This window comes from Pithys albifrons, chromosome 5 (assembly GCF_047495875.1).
Source record: "Pithys albifrons albifrons isolate INPA30051 chromosome 5, PitAlb_v1, whole genome shotgun sequence".
Lineage (NCBI taxonomy): Eukaryota > Metazoa > Chordata > Aves > Passeriformes > Thamnophilidae > Pithys > Pithys albifrons.
The window spans coordinates 24,107,749-24,120,625 of record NC_092462.1 but is presented as its reverse complement, the minus strand read 5'-3'; the positions used below and the strand labels follow the sequence as shown (position 1 = coordinate 24,120,625).

Sequence of the window (12,877 nt, the reverse complement as noted above, 5' to 3'; positions counted from 1 at the left end):
TTTAAAATGTGAAATGGTAGGTAGAATGAGATGAGGTTTCTCTGCACAGATGGAATCTTTATCCCACTGCTATGTTCTCTTTTCCATGTGCTCTTTTGGGAGAGCCTGGGCATTTCTTCACTTAAATTAACAAATTTCTGCAATCTGATATGGTACATTTGTTTCCTTGGCCGTATAACTGATAACATTTCCCTGTTGTGCTTGTGCACTGTGCCAGGACTTTGACTCCAGAGCAGAAACGCCTCGGTTCTCACTTTCAAAGTTTTATGGTCATGGAGAGTAGAAACCTAAATGATCAAAACAGAGGACTATTTTTAAAGCCAAAGAATAGTTAGAGCATAAGTGGTTGTGCAGGAATGGATTGTAGGGAAGAATGACTAATCTCTACCTGAGTCTGAAAACTCTCTTTTGAAAGGCAGATACAAACCCTGTGCAGTGCAGGGAGGAGTGTACATGCAGACTGTTTTTCATCACAGTCTTAGAAAAATTATAGGGTAAATACCAATTGTAATGCATTAATAACGTTGTGTAAATGAACTGTTGGAATTATTTTCTTTCTCAGTCTCATAGAACAGAATACAGACTTAAATGTCAATTGATTATCATAAGGTACATAGTCATAATTTTTGATAGAGAAAACAGTTATGATAAGGAGAATTAAACCAATGCTCAAAATGAACAGAACTGGAGTTATGTTTTAGGTTTCAAAACATGTGTACATCTTCGTTTCCTGAATTCGAAGACCAAAATTCCAGAAGGTGAAACTAGTTTTGTGATACTTCTAGCAAGAACAAAGTGAGATGTTTGGAGTGAGTCTGGAATTTGACCATTGGACCCTTGCACCAATTAAAAAGGCATCTAGGACTTAAGATGCTTCTGACCTTGATGAACTGTTAGAAATTATTAACTAGTCTCTCCCAAGGAAACAATTACATATAAATAAATTCATATTAGTAAACTGTGGGTGAAGTTAATGCTGGTGAAGTTGTGTGTTATCTCTGAACTCTCTGGGCGCTTTCTAGGACTTCATTGGAAGAATAAACCTGTTTCAGTTTTCTCTATTTGCTGTAATGTGTTAATGTTTTCCAGTAAACATCTTGATTTAAAATAGTTTGGGTTGGTCAGGAATATTTCACTGGCAAAGTCAGCAGGTTTTTCACTTCTCTCAGAGCAAAGAAAATTGTAGGACTTCAATTACCCTAAATTTCATTTCTCTTTTATTTACCAGTAGCAAATATGTTTCTCTATAGCAAGAATTTCCATCTCGTAAAATAATGTGTTTTTGCACGGCAATGCTCTTCAGAGCTGTGAATATTCACTAATTCAGCAAATTCAGATTATTTTTATATATATTAGATTCCCAGACTGGAACATCTGTTTGTGTCAGAGCCATTCTCGCAGCTTGCCTGGTCCTGTGCCAGCTGTTGCCAGAGTGAGTCCCCAGCATGCCAAGAACCCCTTTTGGCTGCGGGAAGAGAACATGGGATGGCACCATTTCTCCTGCATTCTATCTCTGTGTGAGGCCCATCTTCTCAGAGAACAGCTGGGGCCAAGACAGGAGGTCCGAAGAGAAGAGTTAGGAGCAAGCACTTGGATACCTGTTTAGAAAGTATTAGCCATAAGAATTAGAGGAATGTTAAAGAAAAACAATTTCCTAATTGAAAAAGAGATCCTCCTTTTTGGATATTTTGAGGTCCTTTTAAAGGCTGAAATGGGAGTAATGTGGTCTGAACATTAGAAAAGACTGTAAAGCAAGTAGGAAAGTTTTGCAGGTGATTACTTCTAATAAAATCATCTGGGAGACTGGCTAGGAGAGAGTCATGCAATAATTGAAGTCTGAAGTGCTAAAGTACCATGCATGTGTCAAAATAAAATCCCAAAGTAGCTTGGGAATATTCAACAGATGTTCATAAAAAAAGTAAACACAAGTTGAATGATCAGAATGAGATTCTTGAACATTTTTGAAATTATCTGAGATCCTGACCACAAGGAATAAATTCACTGTTACTCCACGCAAAGTCTGTTTCCACAGTATCAGCCTTTTTAATTTTTAAATATGAAACCTGTGTGTACAAGAGCACTGGTTTTAGAAACACAAAAAGCCCCAACTGAAATAAAAGCATGCTGAAATGCTCTGAAAGTTGGGAAGAAAGAATGAACCCCTGTTTGTAATGAATATAATACTACAGTTTTTTATTTTCAGAATTGTCTTCCCCTGTGTTCAGGGGTAATAAGTCGGAAATGGCAATAAGTTGCACCTCTGGTGCAGCTTATTCTTGTTACATATGCAATGTATCTTTATTTGTCTCTCAAATAAAGCCCTGTTAAATAGTCATACCAGTAGTGGGAATGCAGTTTTGTGTGTAAAAAGGTACATGGTTTCCATTGGGATAGTTGCTCCATTTTAGGAAGCCATATTAGGTACTGTGATGGTATCATTATTTCTGTTCAATTAAAGTATTACAATTTTCATATTTAGATAAGGTGTGTGTTCACAGAGTGAAGGAGCTATTCCAGTGTACTGTTGGACAGGTCAGAGAGCGCTAGGAGAGACCTTAGCAATGTGTGGCTCAGATTACCCTTCCAAGTATGAATTGCCTCACACTTACTCACACTGAATTTCATCTGTTGGAGCGCCCAGCGCTGTCAGTCATTTGGAGGGAGCGGTCATCCTTTGTTACCCATACAAAGCCATACAACTAACAGTTAGCTGCATCTTTTTTTTCCTGGCACAACCAGTGCAAGAGCACCCCTGAGTGAGCACTCTGTGGCAGGTGGTGCTGCTGTGGTTGCACTGGAGTGGAGATGGTGATGATTTTTCAAGGCTCCTTGTTTTAAGCACATAACTTGGAATGTGTTGAAGAGCTCTGGGGTTATTGGTTTGCCTTTTCAGGACGGGCTAAGATGTCAAATTGAGCAAAGGCTCAAATTCAACACGCAACAGTGGAGTTAAATCCCAAGTCCTTTTTGAAAATATGTACCTTTGGCTTACAGGGTGCTTGACTGCACAGACCTTTTCTTTCCTGATGCTGAGGCTGCCCGAACCTCAGCAGAAAAACAGCTTGATTACAGGAGCTGGGAGTGGGAGATGGGCAGATTAGCTCTTTGTTACAAACTTAAGGTATCTGCAGTTTCAACAGCTGAGAGAGAGAAAACAAGTAAGCAGGGGTTCAGCTTGAGGACTGGCATAAAGAGATGTAACTTTTCTGTGAAATACAGTTTTTATTGATAGGATGCAGTGAAACAGGCCAAAATCCCCTTACAGATGTCCAGATCACAAGGTCCCTGCTGTACATTCTGCACAGAGTTACAGCAGAGCTGATGTGTAGTATGTTCTTAATGAAAAAGTTGAAGAACAAAAAAAAAGGTATTTTAAAATTTTACTGTTGGGAAGCAGTATTACCAAATAACTGAAGACTGTGAACTCAGATTTTCAGCAATTGACTTTGGTAAGAATTCTGATATGCAAAGCACAGGTAGAAAAAATAAAACCAGAATTATTTTCTCATTATATGTTGTTTGGACATACGTTTTTTGTATCTAAATGACTGTAAGATGAAAAGCCATGAAAATTGTTGCCCTCATATTTGCTGTTTCATTTGGATGGGAAAAAACCCTTATTGGCTAATTAGTTCTTGTTTACTATTATAGCATAAGTTCACTGAACTACTGGAAAGAAAAGGGGGGAAATTAAAGAATTGATTTAAACAAAATAAGCCTTTGATATGGTATTATTGAAAGCAACACAAAATGCGAATGGTGGGCTTACATTATTTGAATAGTGACAGGGAAACAACTTTCTGGACTGCATTGATTCTCTGTTATCTTTTCGGTCTGATGTTCATGAGTACTTCAAAGGAAGCATATAAATAAAAGAAAAAATAAATCTGTGATAAGGAAATGTAGAGATCTACCCATAAGCAAGTACCTAATGTCAAAAAGATTAAAACTCCATCTTTCCTGATTTTCCTTGCTTCCTAGATCTCAGGGATATTTTAAGTACCTAGTGCTCCTTTTAATCTTGCCAAGGCTTTATGAAAACGAACAACTCAGTTATGAGGGCAATGTAAACTTTTTTTAATATGTCACTTCATCTAATCACTAATCACTGTGCTGTTCTAAAGCTGCTTTGGCAGGATTAGAAGCTCTAAGGTAACTTAGATGCAACTTTCAATGCTGGAACTTTCTTTGCATGAATGGAGGTGTCACTTTAAGCTTCCTATCTCGCAGCATTTACATCAAATTTTTGCATTAGCCAGTTAAGTTCATAGAAAGTGGAAGGTTCTGGGAATTCTTGGAGGGCTGAACTCATCAGAGACAGAGAATTGCTCTGGTGGTGTGGAGAAGTGAGTTTCCTTCCCCATTGGAGCAAAACCATCAAACCCAACTCTGCTGGAAATTACACGGGGAGAGAAGACTTCCCCCAGGCACACACTTTGTGGAATTTTTGGGCCACGGCAGTTGATTCCTGTGACCTAACAGCATAATTTCACATGGGATTATATTAGTGTGATCTGCTGGCTTTCTGACATCTCACCTCCTGCAGTGGCAATAGCGCCTGGGAGGCTGAAGAATTGGTGTGAGCTGAGAGGATGCTGCATGTATTTTTGTTGTTTTCCCCTGGCTCGAGATCCTTTGAGTGGAAGAACAGAAATTACAGAGAGAGAACAGGCAGGGCATTCAGATGTTTATATGTAATAAATTCAAGGCAAAGAGTAGTAAATATAAAATCTCTGCTGCTGTGTGATTATCTGGATAGTGTAAGTGCAAACATAAAAATGTTGCATCCTTTTTCTTTTGTTTTTATAAGTTGAGGACTGTGTAGCAAACGAGAGCTGAAATCTACATGTTGAGACGATTAAAGTAATTACTCTGTTTTTCAAGACACTCTCACTTGTAAAGGGGAATTCATACTGTATAATGTAGAGGCATTCCTTTGACAACAGTGCTGGTTTTGTTCTAAACTGAAACTGTGGTTAGGGTACATTCTGAATTTCCAGTATTGATTATTAAGTTAACTAAAATTAATTTTTTTTTCCAACAGAACAGAGGGGAGTGTTAGAAGTAGCTGTAAATTAGAGTGATTTTTTTTGACACCTTTCATTTCTTGTGCAATGTTTCTGCAGTTCATGGATATCGAAACAAGGAAAGCTTGGAGGAAAATTTACTCAGTTTTCTAACTCCTGTTTTTGAGAGGCCATTGTGGTCTGCACAGTGTTCCTGCAGGCAGTGGGCACATCTCATGGAATGAGTGGGTCTTATGTCCATAAGCTTTCTTGGAGCTGTGACTTTGTTTTCAAAACAACTATTTTAATTGGGTGGTTTAGAGAGGTCTGAGCAAATCTTTGCTTCTCTAAGCCTTTTTGTTAACCTTTAAAGCCATGTCTAGAAGAAATGTCATCTCAAATAGAAATTTTCAGGAAAGAGAAAAGGCTTTATAGTAGTAGCTTTGTAGTAACTTCATTTAATGCAAGAGCTTTGTGGATTGTTTGTCCCCTGCTGTATGTACAGAATAATGTTAAGTGAAAAATGAACAAGCATTCATGTTAAAACTGTGTAATACTGGAAGCTGAGGTATTTCCTGAAGTGTGGGTTAAATTGTTTGGAGGCAACTTTTCCTTAAGCCAGGAAATGCAGATCTTCCGGTGAAATTGTTTCAACAGAGGGTTTCTGCCTGACCTTCCAGGTGGGGAGTACACACGTCGTTTTGGAGCCACGCAGCAATTGGTGTTTGGGAGCTGGGGCTGCTCAGGGCTCTGCACGGCTGACCCAGGAGGGGCCGCTCAGCAGAAGTGTAAAATTCTACCAGCGTTTACCCAGAGGAGTTTCATCCAGTCCGGGCTGAAGTGCAGAGAGATGTTTGCATGAACTGTATGAAGAATGAAAATAAATGTTTCACCCAGAATACCTTTTTTCTCTGCTATTTTTGGAGTGGAAGGGAACATAAGTTGTTATGTCATTAATTATGAATTCTATTTTTCCTTCTTGTTTCTCATTTGCAGTGTGTGCTGTACTTGTGGGCCTTGAAAATTCTTTACCCCAAAACACTGTTTTTACTTCGTGGGAATCATGAATGTAGACATTTAACAGAGTATTTCACATTTAAGCAAGAATGTAAGTCTACCTAAATCTTTTTCCTCTTAACTCCTTTTTCAACGACTTGTTATTTAGTTGTTTTTTGATACTGGCTTAACATCAATAATTTTTCATGTACTTTTCACATTAACTATCATTAACTTTAAATGATAATCAGTGTTCCCCGAGAGGGCAGTCATCTCTCGGTGGTGTAGGAGGGAAGAGGTGTCCCCCCCAGCAGATAGTGACCAACCACCCATGCAGACTCGGGGATGTCCCTTGGTGCTGCAGGTATGAGACACTTGGGCTTGCCAGCCTGGCTTGGGAGGCATCCTGGGCCTGCTGTGGGGCCATCTGGGCCGGGATGCTCTTGGCAAGCTGTGCTGCTGCTCCTCGTTGCGGCAGCTGAGGGTTTGCTGCCCCACACAGTAGCCTGGCAGCAAACGGAGCTGGCACAGCAGCACCGGCACTTCTGGCACAGGTCCCTCATTGCCTGGGAAGGAGGTGGCACCTCATCTGCAGCAGGAGAAAAATGCAAGGAGTTTCTATTTTGTTTTTTTTTTAAGTATAGCATTTTCACATTTACCCTGTAAACAGACTTACCCTCTTTGGTATGCTCTCTTCCTTTCTGTGTTGCAAAAAGGATGCAGCGACACATAAAAGTTCATTAGGTGTAGACCTTCACCTTCACACTGTAAGCTGAAGCTGTGGCCATAAGTCTGTGTTTCCTTTTTAGCATCAGGGATAAAGGAAATGTTAATAGGCTCAGAGGCTTCATGGTTTATTGAGTTTAGTGTGCATATTGGTAAATTAACATTTCAGCATTAGTGTACCACCTCGTTCATTTCATAATAGCATTTCTGGAGATAATTAATTCCAAGGAACTGGACTAAAGTTCTGACTGCTTCTTAGAGGGTATATTGAGTGATAATGTAATAGATGATAACCATTCAGCAGACTTTTAAGGCTTGCAGTACAGATTTCATGGCAGATTGTAATGGTGTATTAAGTTGTTTATGTACAATTTTTTTAGAAAAATTATAATAAACCTGGCAGAACTTTTATTAATTTCACCTCAGAACATGAAGAATTTTTCCAGAGATGAATAATAATAATCCTGAAGAATTTTTTGCATGAAGCAAACTTTCAGTGTAAGATAGTGAGAGCAAGATTGAGATAGTAAGCATATTCTTTTTTATTCTTAAATATTAATAGTATTTTCTGATACCATCTTAATGTTTAAAAGGTAAAATCAAATATTCAGAACGTGTATATGATGCCTGCATGGATGCCTTCGACTGCCTTCCCTTGGCTGCTCTGATGAACCAACAATTCCTGTGTGTACATGGTGGCTTGTCTCCAGAAATCAACACCTTAGATGACATCAGAAAAGTAAGTCTTTTCAATATTATCCATTGGCACAATGTAACTGCACCATCTGATGATTCCTTGTGCCTTGCTACGAATTCTGAACTTTTTTGAAGACACAAAAATAACTCTATGAAAACCTCAGAATACTTAAAAGATGTAACAAAGAAGTATCCTGTGAGTGCAATGAGTATAATCAATATTTTTCTCAAAGTAGTCAATAGCATCATTCTCAATGGGTTCTGCCACATTTTTAATAGCTCTGCACTTGAGTGCCTAGCAAATTGTCTCAGTGAGGCTTAGTGAGTTTGTACTTGTGTGTACTCTTGTGTTCTAAGAAGTTTCTCAGAAATCTCTCATATGAAAGTTCAGAGAACAAGGTCAAACAGTTTCTAGACATAATTCAGTGTTGTTGCATGTTATCAAGGATTAATTTTTTTCAGATGTTTTCTAGAAGATATTTCAGTTGATATTTCTAAAAGGAGATATTTGAAGTATTCATTCTTAGTGATTCCAGCAGGAAAAGTGTCTTGTTTCTAGTTTGCAGTTCGAGACTTGCAAACAGACGTATGTACTTCTGAGCTTTAAAGTTACTGAAAGGTAGTTTGTCTTCTGAGGTTAGTTTGTAGTCTACTAAGAAATTATTATGGTTAAAAAAACCCCAGACTTGAGCCAGTAATTACATGTTTTGGTTTAAAAGCAATTAAGATATTAACTGCACTTTAAAAAATTACTGAATGTGAAGTTTTGTTTCTGAGGTAAAGATGTGCTATCTCTGTAAACAAAAATACTCCCTGCCAAAAAAATTAACTGGCTTTGCAGCAACATAATGGCAGAGTAAAGGTGTTTAGCTCTCAGATTCCAGATTAGGTTCATGAACATCTTCACCTTCCTTCTGCCCAGCCCAGCAGGTTTGTTCATCTTTGGCAATCAGCAGAAATTGGGTCTGCATATTTACGAATTTGTGTTTAATTTAAATGAATTTTAATTGCATAAGCGTCAATTGGAGAGGGCTGAAATAAGTTAGAAGTGTAGGTATGCTGCAAATATTTCAGGATGAGAATGCAAAGGTGAAAATTGTAGAGGTTTCTTATTAGAGCTTCTTAACTGAGTGTTAAACATAAAACCCCAATTTTTTCTCTTCAGATTTTTTTCATAGGTGGGGGAAGGTCTGTTATTACTTGATCTTTCCTGGTCAGTGCAGAGAATGTTTTGGACAGCAAGCCGTATTTATCCATCCACCTTAACAGTGGTGTTCTTACGTCAAAGAATTCTGGCAGATAACAAGCAGTGTTTTTATATTAAAGAGTTCTTGCAGGAGAATGCTGTTTTTTATTATTTCCCTGTTTTACTATACTTCATCTTATTTGCAGTATGTTTCTATATAATTTAAATTTTAAATACAGACAGGCTAGAAAGAGGAGTTTTTAGCTGCTCTTAATTAGGGTTGAGGTTATGAGAGCACCAAGAATGTCATGGCAAGATGCTGTAATGCGGAGATACTGCCTTGATATTTAAATACAACTTTTTTATTAAAAGGTACAGAAACCAAAATGGGAACTTGCGTTGGAATAGCTATTGTATTTTTTTTTGAGATGTGTCACTCACATAAATTGAGTGCTATAAGGTTTGAAAAATCACGAAATACAGAAATACTATATTCTCTCTTGTCCACTGGACTAGCAAAACCAGTAGAAAAGAGGGGGAAAAGCAAACAAAAATTAGTGTAGAATGGAAATCCACTGTATGTCTTAATTTTAAATTTTATCTGTTCTTTCTCCTCTTGGTCAGTGTTAGCAAGGAATGTTTTACTGTTACTTAAATCCATTGCTTTAAAGCTGAAAAACAGATTGCTTTGGGTCTCTCTGTTTGCCTGCTCATGAAATGAAAAACAGTAATTTTGCTTCAATGTTTCTGTGATACACAGTTGAAAGAAGTTAGTATTTCTTTGTCTCCTATTTTTCTTAGTTAGATCGATTCAAGGAACCACCTGCATACGGACCTATGTGTGACATCCTGTGGTCAGACCCATTGGAGGACTTCGGAAACGAGAAGACTCAGGAACACTTTACACACAACACAGTCAGGGGGTGCTCGTACTTCTACAGGTGATTATTACTGCTTTGAATAGATATCTGTAGGTGACCTTCTGTTTTTGCAGTATAAATGTTTGCTTGAGCTTTGTGGCACTATTTAGGTAATTAGGCCTTTTTCTGCAGACTTGCCTTGTTTTCAGATAAATGCACACTTACTTTATTTGCACCTCTTTCTTTAAGACACAGCTGGGAAACCCTGAATGGCTTGATTTTATTCACCAAAGTCTGTGTATTTTGCTTATCTCTGTTCTTGTAAGTTAGATATTGAATGTGTCACTACTACAGAGGGGTACATATAACTGCGTTTCTAGTTTGAAAATTAGAACTTAATTTCAAATGAAAGATGCCAGCATTAGAACACTGATTACCTGTTGTTCTGCAGGGTAAGCAAAAATTGTGATTTCTCCCTCACAGGTACTTTTTCTTTGTTTCTGTTTGATCAAAATTTTGTTTATGTTTGGGAATAATTCTTCCCAAGAAATTCTGAATTTAAACAGCATTATTAAATGGGACTTAATAAGAGCTGAAATGCAGACAAGTGCCTGTAACGTTCTGGAAGAAACATGGATAGACTTAAATGCAAAGATGTCAAGTTGTAGTTCATCTTTGGAATTATTGCTTTCTATTGATGTTTGTTAGTAAAATATAGCTGTGAGAACATTCCTGAAAAAAGGAATAGTAAGGGGATAGAAGGGCATCTAAAGCACATCTATGAGTTAGTTTGTGACTATTTCAATGAAGCTTTCTTCTCTGTTTCTTTACCGTAATTGTTCTTTAATTATGGAGTTTTTTGGTCTCTCTCTGTAATGAGTCAGAAGACTCTCTCTCCTGGACAGAAGAGAGGATTTCCCTGGGTGCTGGGGCATGTTCTACTGTCTCCTCTTTGGCAAGGGAGACCAAAGCAAGCCCCAAAGTTCCTGTTTCCCTGCTGTGCCTGGGTGCTGACTGCTGCCTTTCTGCATTTCCAGTGGTAGGCAGGTTGCTTTGGAGGCCAGTTCCTGTGGACACCAGACAGAGGACACCCCCTTAGGTGTGCTTGAGCTGGCCATGAAGAGCCTCTCAAGCATTGCTTCCATTCTCTCTTCATCACAGGATCAGCCTGTGTTACCTCATGAACGGTGGTGGTGATTACGTTGTACCTTCCTCAGACAGTGTAGGGATTTTTCTGAGGGATTTGAGCTTTTTTTTTTGTTTGTTGGGGTTTTTCTGATACGGTAGTTAGGAACAACATACAAGGATATCAGCAAAAGTTATCAGAAGAGGAGGTTAAATGGCAAAATGAGCAATATTTTCAGTGAAATTTTAATCAAAAAATTCAGTTTTGTTTGGGAGAAATGTGAAGATGTTATTGAAATTTTAAGAGGTTGTTGAGCATTTCAAAGGGCAGCAGTTCTCCTTCAGCCCATGCCAGCAACACCCAAGTCTAAGTCTTCTCAACAAACTCATCAGAAAGGAGGAATCCAGCTCCTTTAGTTGTCTTAGGAAATCCCACCTTGAACATTACTGCCCCGTAGCTGTTTAGTGACATGTAAAAAGTAAATCAATGGCTTCTACCAATAACCAGGTGACAGAGCTGACAAAACCAACCCCCTTGCTGGTCCTGTTAGCAGGAAGGGAACAGATGGTTTGATGTTCAGAAATGAGTTTTCCTAGTCCTTTCTTGGAGCCATAATTGCTGCAGTGTGAATGGGCTGAGAACAAAGCAGTTTGCCCTGCATCCTGGGCTGCCAGCACCAACCTTTGTGGGCAGGTCACACCACTGCCTCAGGATCCACAGTGTCTGGAAGGTGCTCGATACCTGTGTTTGGATTCTTTACGAAAGGGAGTGTCAAACTGTTGCAAACAATTAATCCATGCAGAAATGGGCTTATTACTGAGTGATAAAGTCATTTCGCTTCCTCTCAGCAGCACCGAATACTGGAGCCTGCCTGGGACTGCCAGGCACTGTGCAGAGGGATTAATAGTGATTTCCCTGTGTGAAAAGCCTGGCAAACATGCCTTGTGCTTAAATACAGAGCTGTGTATATACTGGAACATCTTTTAAATTTTAGGTTGGGCTTTTTTCAAAGGCCTGCTTCATACAATTACCATAAAATTTCCTTAAAATATGTATCAGTTTCCCCCAGAAAGCATATCAGACTTAGTCTGTGTCCTGACTCGTATTCAGAAAAGGCATGTTTCAGGGAAGAAGAAATATTTAGAAGACACCTAATTTATCAGGTCATGTGTGAGGGACATAAAACTGATTAATGATTCAGGCAGAGAGCTGGCTTCTAGTCACGTTATCTGACATTATATAAAGGCAAGCATTCATTTTAAAAGAAGTGCCTAGTTGCTCTGGAAGGTGAATAATTACTTGCCTAATGGTAATACCTGGCAGAAAAAGTTATCCATCAATGCACCGTGTCTAGTGTCTAATTTTCCTTGCCTTTTCTACTTACTTACTGAGAAAATAAATTAATTTCCTTAGCCAGGCTGCTCAGCTTGTAAAAGGGGGTCCTCTTTCAAAAATGTCTGCTAATAGGATGACTTTGTTTATTCTTCAGTGGATAAGATGATACAATAACACTCAGGCATTTCTATGAGAAACAAGCTGGGTGTCAGGAAGAATTTCTTCGCTGAAAGGGTGGTCAGGCATTGGAACAGCTGCCCAGGGAGGTGGTGGAATCACTGTCCCTGGAGGTGTTCAAGAAACAACTGGACATGGCACTTAGTGCTGTGGTTTAAGTGACAAAGTGGTGATCGATCAAAGGTTGGACTTGATTGATGATCTTGGAGGTCTTTTCCAGTTTTAATGATTCGACAGTATCTGACTTGACAAGATAAACTGCTGCTTATCATCTTGATGATGTCATCTTTCAGTCATGAGAAAGCTTTAATAGTTGAACTGGATTTTTTAATCTCTGCAAATAATACTAAGTCATGGAGAGACAGCCACTGAGCAAGCTTAGGCCTTTGTTTAGGTGTGGGGAAATGTCTCCCCTTTGTAAGCCATACTAGGATGGGGAATGTCACCAATTAACATAAGATTACTGGATGGATGAAGAATCAAAATGTTCTTTGATCACATTTGGACAAAGTTATTATGAACACACATGGTTCTATCCATGAAAATTTGTCATTGGATCCCTACCAGCGTGTTTCATTTCCATTGAGTCTAAGCTGTGGTAAAGAACATTGAGAGTTTGGTTGAGCCACTGAGTTAATAAGCAGTGTCTTATCCTATGCAAAGTATAAAGGCTTTCCTGTCAGGACTAAGCACATGTGCAAGCTTATCACTCGCTTTCTGGGATCATCTATGTAATTAAAACTTGGTTAATTACTGTTAACAAGAGCAC

The 12,877-nt window shown here is 38.7% G+C and overlaps 1 protein-coding gene across 2 annotated transcripts in view; it reads left to right on the top strand.

The window, feature by feature from the left end:
- PPP3CA (protein phosphatase 3 catalytic subunit alpha) overlaps positions 1 to 12,877 on the top strand; it is a 184,662-nt gene that overhangs the window by 134,196 nt on the left and 37,589 nt on the right. For both annotated transcript variants that reach the window (XM_071555919.1, XM_071555920.1), the window contains exons 4-6: positions 6,003 to 6,114; positions 7,322 to 7,467; positions 9,412 to 9,551. In XM_071555919.1, the coding sequence (XP_071412020.1) occupies positions 6,003 to 6,114; positions 7,322 to 7,467; positions 9,412 to 9,551 (398 nt within the window). The remainder of the gene's footprint in view (positions 1 to 6,002; positions 6,115 to 7,321; positions 7,468 to 9,411; positions 9,552 to 12,877) is intronic.